Raw genomic sequence first — 17,466 nt, 5'->3', positions numbered from 1 at the left:
TTGGTATTGAGTTTAGTTGCAGCTGAAAATTTATATTTAAAGAAACTAGATGTAAAGGCTGCATTCCTTCATGGGGATTTGGAGGAAGACATTTATATGGTGCAACCTGAAGGCTTTCAAGTATTAGGAAAAGAAAGTCTTGTATGCAAGTTAGAGAAGAGTCTCTATGGTCTAAAGCAGGCACCGAGACAGTGGTACAAAAAGTTTGATAACTTCATGGGGAGAAATGCTTTTAAAAAGTGTGATATGGATCACTGTTGCTATTTTAAGAACCTTGATAGTTGTTATATCACTTTACTATTATATGTGGATGATATGCTTATTGCAGGCTCAAATTTGCAAGAGATTAATTCTCTGAAAGAACAACTATCAAAAGAGTTTGAAATGAAAGATCTAGGCGCTGCGAAACAAATCCTTGGGATGAGAATTAGTAGGGACAGTAAGACAGGTACGTTAAATTTGTCTCAACAAAATTATATTGAGAAGATCTTGTGCAGGTTTAAGATGCAAGATGCTAAACCTGTTAGTACGCCTCTTGCTAGTCATTTCAAACTGTCCAAGGATTTGTCACCCAAGACAGATGAAGAACATGAAGAAATGTCAAAGATTCCATATGCTTCAGCAGTGGGTAGCTTGATGTATGCTATGGTATGCACTGGACCAGACATAACACAAGCAGTGGGAGCAGTGAGCAGATACATGGCTGAGCCTGGAAAGAAACATTGGGAGGCTGTGAAGTGGATATTACGTTATTTGAAAGGAACTTCAGGTATGAGCCTTTGTTTTAAGAAAAACGAATTACTTTTGCATGGCTTTGTGGATGCAGATTTGGGTGGTGATCTTGACAGTAGGAGAAGTACTACCGGGTACATTTATACCCTAGGAGGAACCTGTGTCAGTTGGGTTTCACAGCTTCAAAAGGTTGTTGCACTGTCTACCACAGAAGCTGAATATATTGCAGTTACAGAAGCCAGCAAGGAGATGATTTGGTTAAAGACTATTCTAAAAGAATTGCATGTAAAGGAAGATAAGAGTGTTCTTTCTTGTGATAGTCAAAGTGCAATTCATTTAGCCAAGAATCCAGTGTTCCATGCTAGAACAAAGCATATTGAATTGAAGTATCATTTCATTAGAGATTTGTTGGAAGAGAAGATACTATCTCTTGAAAAGATTCGTGGAACAGAGAATCCTGCAGACATGTTGACAAAGCCAGTGACTGCTGAGAAGTTGAGGTTATGTTTAACCTCAGTTGGTCTCCAAGGTTGATTGATGAGGAGACGTTGCACAGGTTGAGTATGTGATGTACTAGCACTTGGATGGATCAAATTCCAAGTGGGAGATTGTTGGTGTATGGAAGTTGATCCATACTGGACACTCATTTGCAATACCGCGGATCCAACTAATCCTTATGTTTTGAGGATGGCCGCCGCTGAGAGTGTCTGTCTGTGTGTTCTTCTAAGAGAGAGAATACAAGAGATCTGTGCGACCGTGGACGTAGGAGATTATTGCTCCGAACCACGTAAATCGTTGTTTTCTTCCTTGTTGCTTCTAACCCCTTCTTGAGAGTGCGAGAGGAGTGTTTATTGTGTTATTCCCAACACTGGTCTCCACTTCAACCTGTATATTTACAGCACTAACTTGTATGAAGAGTAGAGGCGGACGAAGCCTACTGTGGCTGCTAAAAGAAGGAAGAGATAATAGCTAAAGAGCAACACGGCTGCTAAGATAAAGAGGTCGCCGTGCAATCGAGTTATGACTCCTACCATGTGTTGCTGTCAGGATTAATTATTTATTTACTTCTTCAATTGCAGACAGAAATTATTAAGCATCTCACTACAAACATTTAAAACGTCATTAATTGAGCGACAACCGGCGCAGGCTCGAGATCGCTTTGGCTGATACCCTTAAAAAAAATGATGTGAAGGGAGACGATGCTGCACTTTGAAAGCTTCCTCTAGGACTTCGAGGGTTACTTTTAAAAAAAAGATCTTTTGTTTTCTTTTTTTGTTTCCCTTCACTATATCGGCAGCATCACTGGTGTCCCTGTCAACTAAGTACCCCACCCCACCCCTATAGGGTGCATCCAGGAATCGAACAAGAAATCAATCTTTAGGTGCTCAAAGACTTAGCACATAAATGTGGGCTAGCTGCTTGTAAGAGGTTGCAGCACACCTGGTTTGCACCCTTCCCCAGTTGGGCTAACCCTTGATGCTCAGACCCTAAAATAATACTAAATCAGTTTTAGCCCAAACCTGATGATGAAGAGTTTCGGTCTTCAGGGATCAATAGAAACCATGCATCCCTTGAAAGAAATATTCAAGTTCCCCGTCAAAACGTTGCCTCACAAAGCACCCAAGTAGCAGCCATATTCGGGTGCTTGGTTTTGTTTCTTGGTGAGTTCCATTCACAAAAAGAGAGAAGACCACACATCTCATCAGTAGGTGAAAGTTTGAGTCCGGGAAGAAAAAAATAGTGGAGAGGTGGAGACCTCGACCAAACATCCATCTTAAACAGGACCCTTGCAGCAAAAGGCTAAGAAAATGAAGCGTTTGAGCGCGTCACTAACGGGTTAAAAAACTGACTTCTGTCAATAAACGTGATACTAAGCAGGACGTGTTTTAGAAAAGAAAATGGTTGTCGCCTTTCCATCTTGAACCCCGCACCATCGGTTCACGGTTAATTTAATCGGCATCGGAAGATACGGACTGCTTTGAGAAACGAACAAATTCAGATGATGGAGGCCTAATCTCTTTAAGTTAATTGCAGTGGATCGCCACATGGACCACAGTACTGTCGAAGCCAAGCAGGTGAGGTACATGGACCATTATGAGCTTACGCTTCCTTCAAGGGGAGACCTTTTTTGCATCGGTCGGAGAAATTATCAGGACTGAAGGGGAGCAGAAGGGCATATAGGTTATTTTGTACAAATGCGGGTTTGCCCTAATCCTTATGTTTTGAGGATGACCGCCGCTGAGAGTGTCTGTTCTGTGTGTTTTTCGAAGAAGAGAGAATACAAGAGATCTGTGCGACCGTGGACGTAGGAGATTATTGCTCCGAACCACTAAATCGTTGTCTTCTTCCTTGTTACTTCTAACCCCTTCTTGAGAGTGCGAGATGAGTGTTTATTGTGTTGTTCCTAACAGTTATTCCCGTAGTGTGAGCGACACATTGGCATGTGCATCAAATATAATCAATGGCTTCATTAGCCATCAACATCGAATTGAAAACGAGAAATGGAAAAACGAAGAGAGAGAGAGAGAGAGAGAGAGAGAGTAAGTAAATGATTAAGAAGGCAGTATGCATAATTACCACGAGAAAACGTAGGGGATTCTTCACTTTCGCATAAATGCAAGTGCACGCAGCACACTTATTCTAATAAGGCATTACAACTATTGCACTGTATATGTGCAATTACATTCACTTATTACATTTTAAGTTTATGCCGCAGCATTTATTCTTGAGATACATATAAAACTGTGCTAGGCAACAGTAATTAATCTAGAGGGCTTGGAAGTATCCCAAATTGAGGACTGGTGGCTGGCCAGGTGCCGACAGGTCTTGGAACACTTCGATCTTGTATATCTTCTCCATGTAATATTGATCAGAAGCCCTAATGGTGAAGTGGTAGGTGAAATGCTGAGTGCGGCGATCCAGCATCTGCCCAAATACCACCTCCGATGTTGCTCTAACTCCTGAAGTGGAGGAGCTCATGAGAACGTGTGGAGCTCGTGGGAAAAGCGTGAGTGCGTGAAGGAGTGAAAAGTGGAAACAAGAGAAAGTGTGTGCGGTTTCAAATCGTGGGCAGTTAATAAGGAGTAGAGAAAATGGTGGAAGCTGAAAAAGTTGAAGCGGAGGGATCGTGAGAAAGCACGATCTACGAGTTGCTAAACTTACTCGTTAAGTTTTTCAGTTTTTTTTTATTCTCTTTAAATGTTAGCCTTTTTTTACTAAAATGAGATGTTGAGAAGTTAACGCCAAAAGAGGAAAAGAAAGCTTCCGTCTTTCTCTCCCTCCCTCTCTCGCTCTTTACTCTCTCTCTCCTGCCGTCCTTGACTCTCTCTCTCACGCTGCCCTAGACTCAGCTTCCTTCTCTCTCTCACGCTGCCCTAGACGCAGCTTGCTTCTCTCTCTGCCCGTGTACAGCTGCTCCCTCTCTCTGCCCTTTCCCTCGTTGGTGTGTTGCAGCCTACGGTCCCCTCTCTTCATTTTGCCATTACCAAAAGAGAGGGATTGAGTGTGAATCGCGGGAGAACGCCAACATTTGGTATCAGAGCCAGGTTGTATGCCAAAGCTCCCTCGATTCAAGCCGATGTCGATCATCACAAACGAGGCAGTGCGGGAGATTGCCAGCGGTACGTTCCAATATCCGCTGCTCACGGCGACCAACTACACCAGCTGGGTGATTAGGGTCCAAGCCATGATGGAAGATCAAGGCGTCTGGGAGGCAGTCGAGCCGACGGCCGGTGTGGCTGTCGACACGAGGAAGGACAAGAAGGCGAGGTCGCATCTTCTCCAAGCCCTCCCAGAGGATCTCCTGATTCAAGTGGCAAAGAAGGCGACGACGAAGGAGGTCTGGGATTGCCTCAAGACGAGATTTGTCGGGGCAGATCGCGTGAAGAATGCACGCCTACAGACGTTGAAGAGTGACTTTGACGCCATGAGGATGCAAGAAGGAGAGTCGTTGGATCAATATGCGGGCAGACTCACCAGAATGTCCGTCAGGTATGCCAACTTAGGGGGCACCCTAAGCGATGCCGCCTTAGTCAAGAAGCTATTTGACACCGTTCCAAATAGGTTTCTTAGCGTAATCGCGGGCATAGAGCAATTTTGCGACCTCGACACAATGTTGTTTGAAGAGGCTGTGGGACGACTCAAGACGTACGAAGAACGCTCTCGTCCCCGAGCATTCGGTACCGGTGGCAATGGCGATGCACAACTGCTTCTCACTCAGGCTGAGTGGGAGGCACGACAGAAGAGAAGCGACAGCGACACGTCGTCGACCCGAAGGGAGACGGGTCACAGGGAAGGAGGTGCTCGCAACCGGGGTTGTCGGGGGCGCGGGAGAGGCGGACGAGGCGACTTCCCACTGAAAGACAGAGCAGGTGGCTCTGGAGGCGATGGTCGTGACAAGAGTCACATCCGTTGCTTCAATTGCAACGAATTGGGGCATTATGCGAACCGGTGCAAGGCTCCCAAAAAGAAGGAAGAGGCGCATCTCACACAAACTGGCGACGCCGAACCAACTCTGTTGCTTGCAGAGTTGGAAGAAGCAGTGCCCGCTGCACCTGAGAGACAAGAATGGCAGGAACGACAGGAAGCCGTCCTGCTGAATGAAGAGCAAGTATGGCCCGAACTGCATGGGACCGAACACGGTAAAGAAACTACCGACACCTGGTACCTGCATAACGGTGCCAGCAACCACATGATCGGAGACAATGTCAAGTTTCGGGAGTTGAACGAGGCAATCACCGGCAAGGTGAAGTTCGGCGACGGCTCATCGGTGCAGATCATGGGTAAAGGTTCAATTCTTTTTAAATGCAAAAATGATGATCACAGGAAGTATACTACATTCCAAGGCTTCGCAGCAACATCGTGAGTCTCGGGCAACTCACTGAGGTGGGCCACAAGGTGGTTATGGATGAAGACAAACTAGATGTATTTGTCAAAAATCAAGGGCAGTTGATCATGAAGGTGAGACGCACGCCAAATCGTCTCTATCGCATCGAGCTGCAGATTGCAAGGCCAGTGTGTCTCTTGGCAAACCTCGAGGATCCGGCATGGTTGTGGCATGCTCGTCTCGGCCACGTCAACTTTCAAGCATTGAAGATGCTTGTAAACAAGAAGATGGCAACCGGGGTACCGCCTATCTCTCATCCCGCTCAGTTATGCCGGGAGTGTTTGGTGGCGAAGCAGACGAGACAGTCGTTCCCGTCGGCAGCCATCTATCGAGCGAAGGAGCCACTCGAACTCTTGCACGCTGATCTTTGCGGCCCGATCATGCCACCCACCCCTGCCGGTAATAGCTATTTCTTACTAATAGTTGATGACTTCACTCGTTGGATGTGGTTGTGCGTGATCAGAACAAAAGACCAGGCATGCTCAGCGTTTATGAAGATCAAGGCGCTGGCCGAGAACGCGTGCGGGCATCGCGTCAAGATGCTCAGGACCGATCGTGGAGGCGAGTTCCTCTCTCTTGAGCTCGCCAATGTGTGTGAACAGGCGGACATTGCGCGACACCTCACTGCGCCATACTCACCACAACAAAACGGTCTGGTGGAGAGGAGGAACAGGACGGTGATGGCGATGGCAAGATCTCTCCTCAAGAGCATGAGCATGCCGGGAAGATTTTGGGGAGAGGCGGTACGACACGCAGTCTACCTGTTGAACCGCTTGCCTACGAAGGCCATGGGCGAGCGCACCCCGTATGAAGCTTGGAGTCATAGGAAGCCGGATCTTGCACATCTTCGATTGTTCGGCTGCACGGCGCATGCCATGGTGACAACACCACACCTCAAAAAGCTTGATGATCGCAGCCAACCAATGGTGTATCTCGGCGTCGAGGATGGCTGCAAGGCACACCGATTATTCGATCCGTGGCGCGGGAGAATCCATGTAAGTCGTGATGTTAAATTTGAAGAAAAATTAAAGTGGAATTGGAACATGGATGCAGGAGGCAGTGATTCGTTGAATTTCATTGTTGAGGATGAATTAACAGTGGACAACTCAGTTGCAAGTAGACAAGCAGGAAGGTTGCTATCCATGGATCTAGGCTACCCTACTTCTTCATCGACACCGATGGGTGGCGAAGCAACGCCGGTGGTGACGCCGGCTCAGAGATTGCTGGCGGATGAAACTGCCGCAACCTCGGAGATGGAGGACAGTAATGACGGACCTGTTCGGTATAGACATATCGATGATATCATGCGAGACGCTCGGCATGTTGAGCTCGATGATGAAGACGTCGAAGAAGAGGCCATGCTTGCGGCAATAGAGGAGCCATCGTGTTACCAAGAGGCAATGGGCCAACCGGCATGGGTGGATGCGATGGCCAAGGAAATTGAGTCCATTGAAAAAAATTTGACCTGGACGCTGACAACCCTACCGGTTGGAACCAAAGCAATTGGACTCAAATGGGTGTTCAAATTAAAGAAAAACTCAGACGGAGAGGTGATCAAGCACAAGGCCAGACTAGTCGCAAAAGGCTATGTTCAACGGCAAGGGATCGATTTCGATGAGGTGTTTGCACCAGTCGCCAGGCTCGACACCGTGCGAGTCATCCTTGCCGTCGCAGCCAACCGTGGGTGGCAAGTTCATCACCTCGACGTCAAATCAGCATTCCTCAATGGCGAACTTGAGGAGGAGGTTTATGTATCTCAGCCAGAAGGTTTCACGGTGAAGAACAAGGAGCATATGGTGCTCAAACTAAGCAAGGCATTGTACGGCCTCCGACAAGCACCTCGTGCTTGGAACATGCGGCTGGATCGAAGCCTGAAGCACCTTGGGTTCTCAAAGTGTGCGCTTGAACAAGCCATGTATACGAGGAGAAAAGACCGTACCGGTATCATCGTCGGAGTTTATGTTGATGATCTAATTGTAACAGGGGAGGATTCGGAGGCAATCGCATCATTCAAGCAGCAGATGATGGCGGAGTTCGAGATGAGCGACCTCGGCCTGCTCACCTATTACCTTGGGATTGAGGTGGAAAAAGGTGAAGACGGTATCTGGATCAAACAAGCAGCCTATGCCAAAAAGGTACTAATTCAATTTGGCATGTTTGATTGCAATCCTACTAAAATCCCTATGGAACCAAGGTCACAGTTGAACAAGGATCCCGAAGGACAACCGGTGGATGCAACTGAGTATCGACGAGTCATCGGATGTCTAAGGTATCTTCTCCACACAAGACCAGATCTTTCGTATGCTGTCGGTATAGCTAGTAGATTCATGGAGAGACCGACAGTGATGCACCACAAAGCAGTGAAGCAGATTTTGCGTTATTTGAAAGGCACAATCAACTTCGGTCTTGTATACACCAGAGGAAAAGGAGAAGAAGTGATTGTCGGGTTCACGGATAGTGACCTGGCGGGCGACGTCGATGATCGGAAAAGCACCGGAGGCATGGCGTTCTATGTAAATGAAAGCCTAGTCTCATGGAACTCGCAAAAGCAGAAGACCGTTGCTCTGTCTTCATGTGAGAATGAGTTCATGGCAGCAACTGCGGCGGCATGTCAAGCACTTTGGCTTAGAGGACTCTTGGCCGAACTGATTGGGAGAGAGCCGCAAGTGGTGAAGTTGTATGTGGACAACAAGTCTGCAATCGCACTGATGAAAAACCCAGTTTTTCATGGACGTAGTAAACACATTGATACAAAGTTCCATTTCATTCGAGAATGTGTCGAAAGAGGACATATTATTGTGGATTTTGTACGCACAGATGAACAACGAGCGGATCTTATGACAAAGGCATTATCAGCGGCAAAGTTGGCAACAATGCGACACGTACTTGGTGTTTGAGAGCTCGGGCCACATCAGGATTAAGGGGGAGATTGTTGCTCTAACTCCTGAAGTGGAGGAGCTCATGAGAACGTGTGGAGCTCATGGGAAAAGCATGAGTGCGTGAAGGAGTGAAAAGTGGAAACAAGAGAAAGTGTGTGTGGTTTCAAATCGTGGGCAGTTAATAAGGAGTAGAGAAAATGGTGGAAGCTGAAAAAGTTGAAGCGGAGGGATCGTGAGAAAGCACGATCTACGAGTTGCTAAACTTACTCGTTAAGTTTTTCAGTTTTTTTTTATTCTCTTTAAATGTTAGCCTTTTTTACTAAAATGAGATGTTGAGAAGTTAACGCCAAAAGAGGAAAAGAAAGTTTCCATCTTTCTCTCCCTCCCTCTCTCGCTCTTTACTCTCTCTCTCCTGCCGTCCTTGACTCTCTCTCTCACGCTGCCCTAGACTCAGCTTCCTTCTCTCTCTCACGCTGCCCTAGACGCAGCTTGCTTCTCTCTCTGCCCGTGTACAGCTGCTCCCTCTCTCTGCCCTTTCCCTCGTTGGTGTGTTGCAGCCTACGGTCCCCTCTCTTCATTGTGCCATTACCAAAAGAGAGGGATTGAGTGTGAATCGCGGGAGAACGCCAACATCCGAGAGCCTGAGAGAAGCATGGTTCTGGCTGTTGTACCTCCTCACAGCAAAGGAACACAAGTTCCAGGCACGTCCATCGTTAGGGATGGTGATCCACTTGGGGTTTGGTTTAGGCCAGTAGGAGGTAGGGTTGAAGGAGGCAATGTTGAGCACTGGTGGCTGGTTGGGTGCCCCAAGGTCGTGCAGGATTTCGTTGGAGTAATATGTGTTGCGGCTTCCTTCTACGAGGTAAATGACTAGCTTGTAGGTATAGTGCTCAGTGTCACCGTCCAACACCTCTGCATACACCACCTTTATGAAAATACACCACCTTTATGAATTTGAGGTATGAGTTGTTTTATTTGTCCACAGCATACTTGACCAAGCTTTGAACATGGCTGTCTTTCTCAACATTTGGAACGACGACCCAGTTGGTGGCTGCAGCCATGGCTGCCATTGAAGTCAAAACGACCAGAAGAAGAGGAAGGAATCGTCCTCCACCCATGGCTGCTTAACAAATGGTAATGGCTGTCTTCTTGAAGGGGAAAATAGAAGGCAAGCTAAGAAAATTACGAAGCAAAATTAGGAGCCGAAAGGATGGAGGGATGACTGTGTGGTGTGGAATGCAAAGTATTGATCGGGTATTTATAGGATGGGAGGGGTTGAATGGGTCTGTAATGGATATATAAAATATTTAAAGTTTCTAGTTACTGTGTGCTCTAAGTTGTAAGTAGTTAACCATGTACGGCCGTCATATACATATATTCAAGGATGAAGGAAGCGTGTTGATTGTAGCCTCTTGTTTTGATTTGTTGTTCTCCCTCTTTGAACTCGTGTATGAAATTTCAAGCATCATTTTCATAATAATAAAAAGTTCATATTTAATACAAAAAATAATCTTTTTGTAGGGACAAAAAAGAAACCAAAAAAATTGAGAATTCGATAAAGGTAAAATTTGTGAGTTCTTATATACATATGATTTACTCATTTAAACAGTAAAAAAACATTTTCATTTTTTTTGTCTTACTCATATATTTATCTCATTATCTCATAAACATTTAATATCTCATAAACATTATCTCATACTTATGTTTAACATTATCTTATGCATTTGTCACTTATCTAATTAACTCATAAATATTTTATTAACTCATAAACATTGTCTTATGTTTATGTTTAGCATTATCTCATACATCCGTCTGCTATCTCATTATCACATAAATCATTTGTTATCTAACAAACATTATATCATACTTATGTTTGAATTTATTTTATACATATGTTCTTATTTTGTGATCTTATAAATCTTTTGTTATATCATATACATTATCTCATTCTTATTTGTTATTTTGTACATATTTGTTATATCATGCACATGCATATTCAATGTTTGAGCATGAAAGTAAACATACATATTGATAGTAATAAGATCTACATCCAGCATATGCTCGTTATATACATGGAGTGACATACAATACATAACATGCTCCCCTTTCTCTTCTACTTGATGAGTTTCGAACCATAATTTAGCCTTGTGTTGGTGCAGTCCACAAGATAACTTTCCAAGTAGCGCTGACAATGACAAAAAGTAGTAGCGGCTTAGAAGCATCTCTCTCAAATTCTATTGGCAGTAAATTTTATAGCTTCTTGGTGGCAATTCTGCCCTTTTCTGTTTAGTTGACAAGCTTAATGGTCAACTCTTGGAGACCTCATCTACTTTCTTGAGAGAATACCTTATGAAAGCTATAGTTTCTTCCCTTTTTCCTCATCAAAAAAGTTTAGGAAGAGGTTTGGGTGGAGGGTGGAACACCTATCAATTAAACATCACATACCCATTGTTTACTGTATAGAGAAGTAACACCTATAAGAATCAAACTGATAGACCAAATTTTTATTAGCCTATCCATCTTACCAACTATGTTAGGCTTCTCAAATCTCATCTCTTTACCTAAACAATAATAAAATTTTCGATAAATATGAATAAGTCAAGTTTAGATATTTTTTCCGTTAAAAGTGGTGCAGTGTTCAGGGTTTGAATATACTTCATGTGTTCGATCCTCACAAGTGACTACGCTATTTTGTCGGGGGCATTTTAATATTTGTAGAAAGTTATTTTCCACCTTAATTTTTATCCTTAGGTACCGTGCCTTTACTTATTTTCACTTTTTTTTCCCGTGTTTGAAGCGTGTTAGTCATTTCATTCGTCTGAATGGTCGTGTTTGAGGTGCCAACGCTAAACCTACCTGCTTCGATTTTTCTCAAAACGCTTTGAATGGCTAAAATTCGTATAGGTGTAACTAAATTATGCTGGGTGAGGATTAAACATATTTATGTAGTAATGTTAGCAATATGGTATACATGGTGGCTGCGGCCATGGCTGTCGATGACCACCCAGTTGGTGGCTGCAGCCATGGCTGCCATTGAGGTCAGCACAAGCAGAAGGAGAGGAAGAAAGCCCGCCATGGCAGTATGGAGATGCTTTTAAGTTGGGTATTGTGATTAATGGAGGAAATACGATGGAGTTTATGATGCAGAAGGAGAAAGAATGAATGGGGATGGAGTACATGCATGGATATTAGCCACTATTTGTAGTGCGTGGATGTTATGCTTTGCCTTCCGTGAAGAACCTGCTCGCCTCACATATTTTGCTGTGTTCTACAAGTTGCAGAGTTGGCAACGAACGAGATATAATATTTATCTCCAAAAAAAAAAAAAAAAAAAATCTTGTCTGCATTATGATAAAGTAACACTTGAATTTTTTATTCAAGTTAAAAAACGAATCCTCTTCCACACACATAGTCGAGCTAAGCATATACATAATAAAAGAGATCAATTATACGATTACCGTTGATTTTGACTTTCTGATCATATGTATCTCTCGGCTCTCTCGATTCTACATACTACCAAATTTAATTAAAAAAGTCGACATTTTCCTCTACGTAGAGGAGGAAGGAAAGACTGGAAGATGGCGCCAAGGGATGATTTGATGGTACACAATACGCTGCACTTTAAGTCTATACATGCAGGAGACAGCGGTTTTCCTGGTCAAGATATATAAAACAAGGTAGGTAGCTTCATGGTCGTTATGAGTTCCAGTGTAGAACCATAAAGTCAAGATCAGGAAACTAGAAAGCAAAGGGTCGCCATAAAGTACTTATATCTTATAATATTGTGCAGCATATCGTAGCTACTTTTGATATTGCTAAAAAAATCCTCATAATTACATTAATCAATTGAAGTAGAAGAAAGCCGACACGCGTGCATCAAATTGATCAGGTAGGCCCCGAGACTCTGTTGAAATCTCCAGTCTCGCGTGTTGCTTGCCGATTTTATTTGTAAAGCCCAAGAGTAGTATATAAATAACATCAGTTAGCTAGCAAGAGTAGTATATAATCTAATGAGCTTTACAAAATTCTTAAAAAAACGACAACTTCGTTAACAATCCTAATCTTTTAAATATGAGGTTATCAAGTTTGTTTGAAAAATATTATTCATAAAGTATGCAAACTAAAGGAGCGTATCTCTTCTCTTGGTGGCAAAATCTTAATCACCATCTAATAACTTTGGCTGATAATACATATATTTCAGACGGATGCAAGTTAACCAAATTATTCTTTTGTCCATTTCAAGTCCCACATGGTCTTTCTTGCTATTGTCTTTGGTTTCAAAAAACAGACTTAACTTTTGTCTTTTAGCCGAACCCATCCTTTACAAAGTGTAAGGCAGAATATTTTTTACACATTAATTTAGCATTTTTATGAGCTCTTTCTAAGGGTGGATATATATATTAAACACAAAGATCTACATGTTGAGGCCTTGAGGAAGACTTGCATCAAAGGAGGACGATTTGAAAAAGAGCGGTTTTGGGAAATTTGATCCCACAATGAGTACTACAATGGGAAAAAACTCGAAAAAAGAAAAATGTGTTGCTACATACACGGAACTGGACTAATGTTAAAATTTGGTATCTTTTCGACTTAAATTTATGTTACTTAAATGTCAAAACTTTGTCAAGATTACAATTTTGAAAACTTTTTGAGAGGTTTTAGTCTTATGTGCTGGTTTTCTAGAAAAAATTATACACACCATGATGCGTTTCACCTTCACTGTTATTGTCAGAAAAGAAGCCAAATATACTCAGTTGATTGTGGGTTTCAACTCTACTGTTATCAGTAGAAAAGAAGCCAAATAAACTCAGTTGATTGTAGGTTTCACCTCTACTGATTTGAATTTTTGATTGGTTACTTTTATTTCTCTCTCCTTTTTATTTTCAATCCCGTTGTAGAATCATTAATGTTGATGGGTAATCAAGCCTCTTCCTCCATTAGGCCGACTTGTCAATGTGGGTCAGTTGATCGAGTGGATCACCATAAGTTGAAACGAGCTCATAAAAATGCTAAATAGTACTGCATGCGGGCAGCACATTTATTCAAAGAGCCATTACAACCATTGCACTGTATATGTGGAATTACATTCACTTATTACAATTTAAGTTTATGCCGCAGCATTTATTCTTGAAACAAATACATACCAAACTGTTGGACGCAATAGTAATTAATCTAAAGGGCTTGGAAGTATCCCAAGTTGAGGACTAGTGGCTGGCCTGGTGCTGACAGCTCTTGGAACACTTCGATCTTGTATGTCTTCTCCACGTAATATCGATCGGAAACCCTAATGGTGAAGTGGTAGGTGAAATGCTCAGTGCCGCGATCCAACATCTGCCCAAACACCACCTCCGAGAGCCTGAGAGAAGCATGGTTCTGGCTGTTGTACCTCTTCACAGCAAAGGAACACAAGCTCCAGGAACGTCCATCGTTAGGGATGGTGATCCAGTTTGGGTTTGGTTTAGGCCAATAGGAGGTAGGGTTGAAGGAGGCTATGTTGAGCATTGGTGGCTGGTTGGGTGCCCCAAGGTCCTGCAGGATTTCGCTGGAGTAATATGCGTTGCGGGTTCCTTCTACAATGTAAATGATGAGCTTGTAGGTGTAGTGCTCGGTGCCACGGTCGAGCACCTCTGCATGCACCACCTTTATGAATTTGAGGTATGGGTTGTTCTGTTTGTCCACTGCATACTTGCCCAAGCTTTGAACATGGCTATCTTTCTCAACATTTGGAACGACGACCCAGTTTGTGGCTGCAGCCATGGCTGCCATTGAGGTTAGGACGACCAGAAGCATAGGAAGGAAGCGTCGACCCATGGCAGCTTAAGAAATGGTAGTGGCTCTCTTCTTGAGGGAGAAAACAAAAGGCAAACTAAGGAACTTATGAAGCAGAAGGAGCCGAAAGGAAGGAGGAATGTTTGTGGTGTCGAATGCAAAGTTTTGATCACGTATTTATAGGATGGGAGGGTTGAATGGGTCTGAAATGGATGTCTATAAAATATTAAAGTCCATAGATACGTAGTTGTATGTAGTTGATGATGTACGCCGGTCATATACATATCTTCAAAGGGACTCTTGATGAAGGAAGCGTGTTGATCGTCGCCTCTTCTGTAAAGCTGTCATGTGATTTCTTGACAGCCTCTCTCTCCCTCTTGATGAGTTCTGAACGATAATTTAGTAATGTTCCATGTGTTGCTGAAGTCCACAAAATGGGAACGATGATAAAAAGTAGTGACGGCTGACGGGCTGAGAGCCATCCTCTCACAAATTCTATTGGCAGATACAGCTTCTTGGTGGGTGGAAATTCTACCGTTTGCAGTTTAGTTGACAATTTGCAGTTTAGTTGACAAGCTTTACGGTCCACCTCTTTGAAGCTCATCTCTTTGCATTGGGAAGAATAAAATTTTCAGTAGATATGAATAAGTCAATGTTAGATGTTATTCATAGTAACCCTAAACCAATAGAGTGGCATGGTTTCAGAAAAAGAAAAATAACATGATTTTTAAAATCTTGTTACCGAGAGATGAATATATCTTGTGGAACTTAATAACCTTATTTCTAAATGCTTTTGAATATTTTTAACTTGCTAACTAACCAAAAGGGGCAAATATGGAAAGGTGGATTGGGACGCGTAAAGGGCGTGGACATAGATTGTGGGAGAGAGGGCTTAATTCTATTAACACCACACACCTAACAAAGACTTAGCTTGGAAGGCACAGAAATGAAGTAAAACAAAGAGAGAATAAATAAATAAATGGTTAATAAGGCTAGTACGCACAATTACCACGAGAAAAACGTAGGGTATTCTTCACTTTCACATAAATCCAAGTGCACGCAGCACACTTATTCTAAGAAGGCATCACAACTATTGCACTGTATATGTGCAATTACATTCACTTATTACATTTTAAGTTTATGCCGCAGCATTTATTCTTGAGATACATATAAAACTGTGCTAGGCAACAGTAATTAATCTAGAGGGCTTGGAAGTATCCCAAGTTGAGGACTGGTGGCTGGCCTGGTGCCGACAAGTCTTGAAACACTTCAATCTTGTATGTCTTCTCCATGTAATATCCGTTGGAAACCGTAATGGTGAAGTGGTAGGTGAAATGCTCAGTGCCACGATCCAGCATCTGCCCAAACACCACCTTTAAGAGCTTGAGAGAAGCATGGTTCTGGCTGTTGTACCTCTTCACAGCAAAGGAACACAAGTTCCAGGCACGTCCGTCATTAGGGATGGTGATCCAATTGGGGTTTGGTTTAGGCCAGTAGGAGGTAGGGTTGAAGGAGGCTATGTTGAGCACTGGTGGCTGGTTGGGTGCACCAAGGTCCTGCAGGATTTCGCTGGAGTAATATGCGTTGCGGGTTCCTTCTACAAGGTAAATGATGAGCTTGAAAGTGTAGTGCTCGGTGCCACGGTCGAGCACCTCTGCATGCACCACCTCTATGAATTTGAGGTATGGGTTGCTCTGTTTTTCCACTGCGTACCTACCCAAGCTCTGGACATGGCTGTCTTTCTCAACATTTGGAACGAGAACCCAGTTGGTGGCTGCAGCCATGGCTGCCATTGAGGTCAGGACGACCAGAAGCAGAGGAAGGAATCGACTTCTACCCATGGCTGCTTAACAAATGGTAATGGCTCTTTTCTGGAAGGGGAAAATAAAAGGCAAGCTAAAGATCTTACGAAGCACAAGGAGCTGAAACGATCGATGAACGGTTGTGGTGTGGAATGCAAGGTTTTGGTCAGGTATTTATAGGATGGGAGGGCCTGAATGGGTCTGACAGGGATGGTTGAATTAGTGTGCATTGATGTAACCAGTGTGCCCCAAGTTGTCTAGTTGATCGGATGCGTTGTTAAAATTATTAAAGATAAGGAGTCGAGTACTGTACCCACATTATGCTTCCTATTCTCGAGTCTTCTTCCTCTGTCATGGTCACTCTCTGAATTGGAAACCCATGTTAAATAATATTATTCCGCGTGTTGATCTAGTCGTCTACGTTCTTTCAAACACGGAACGGTGGCAACTACTTTGAGTGTGGCCGACTTTTTCGTAGAAGGCGACTAATCACGACGATACAAAGTAACTTCAGATTCATCCAGTTTTGTCGCTCTCTTAAATTGAAGGGTCCATAGATACCTTTTTGCTCGGTGGGAATTCACCGTTCAGGAAGACCTAATTTTTATGGTCAAGGGACAAGGAAGGTTGGCGTTAGAAATTTTTTTGGGCTTATGTTCAGCCTATAATAAAATCCTGAGGCTTAGTTAGTTGACTCGCTCAGTTGGCTTAAGAATCACCCGAGTTCTCGGATCGCTCAGAAACCTGGCTACGAGTTAAGGTTAGCCTGGCTCATCACCGATTTGTGCCTGACTTAGATGCTGAAAGCATGACCAAATTCAGCACATGGTTCTCGGAGAATGCTTTTCATGTTCCACAATTTTAACAGAGGGGCATTTTCGTCATTAATTTTATAAGGGAACATTTTTTAAGATCTCACTTTTCTTCCATTTGAACATCAAAGGCATTTTTCTCACTTATGACCGCTAACTCTTGTTATGGGCCATAACACAGACCGTTTCGTGGTTCTCGGCACACGGACGTTCATATGCTGTTCTCCTTCCAAACTAAATTTAAATGATGGCGACGCCCTCTTCACATAGCTGCACTGTGAAGCTATATGAGGTAATCTTGCATAACTGAACGTTACACATGGTTTTTGTTCTCTTAGTTCAAAAGATCAGACGATACTTATAAACAAGTAACTTCACTTCGTCACTTCTCTCCTGCTACAACACGAGTAAGTAAGGCAAGGTCCACAAGCAAACCTCACTTTACCATGGCAGCGTCTTGTTTTGACCTTTACAAAATCGGCATGCAGCACGCAATGATCTGACGGGACAGTTCAACGGTCTCAGGCGTAACCAATCGATTAGATGTATGCGTGTCGGCGTCCACTTCAATTGATTAATATAATTAT

General features: G+C 43.4%; 1 protein-coding gene across 2 annotated transcripts in view; it reads right to left on the bottom strand.

Annotated features, from left to right (window-relative positions):
* Positions 1–17,466, bottom strand: part of LOC126410124 (uncharacterized) — a 35,457-nt gene that overhangs the window by 6,090 nt on the left and 11,901 nt on the right. The window contains exon 2 of one of the 2 annotated variants that reach the window (XM_050078182.1): positions 13,552–13,882. The exons of the other annotated variant lie outside the window; for it this stretch is intronic. Coding sequence (XP_049934139.1) covers positions 13,669–13,882 — 214 coding nt within the window. The 3' untranslated portion in view covers positions 13,552–13,668. Of the gene's footprint in view, positions 1–13,551; positions 13,883–17,466 lie in introns of those variants that run through there. 2 annotated transcript variants of the gene reach the window in all.

The sequence above is a fragment of the Nymphaea colorata genome, chromosome 6 (genome assembly GCF_008831285.2).
Source record: "Nymphaea colorata isolate Beijing-Zhang1983 chromosome 6, ASM883128v2, whole genome shotgun sequence".
NCBI lineage: Eukaryota > Viridiplantae > Streptophyta > Magnoliopsida > Nymphaeales > Nymphaeaceae > Nymphaea > Nymphaea colorata.
The sequence above is the reverse complement of the archived record's forward strand: the minus strand, read 5'-3'. Positions and strand labels throughout refer to the sequence as shown.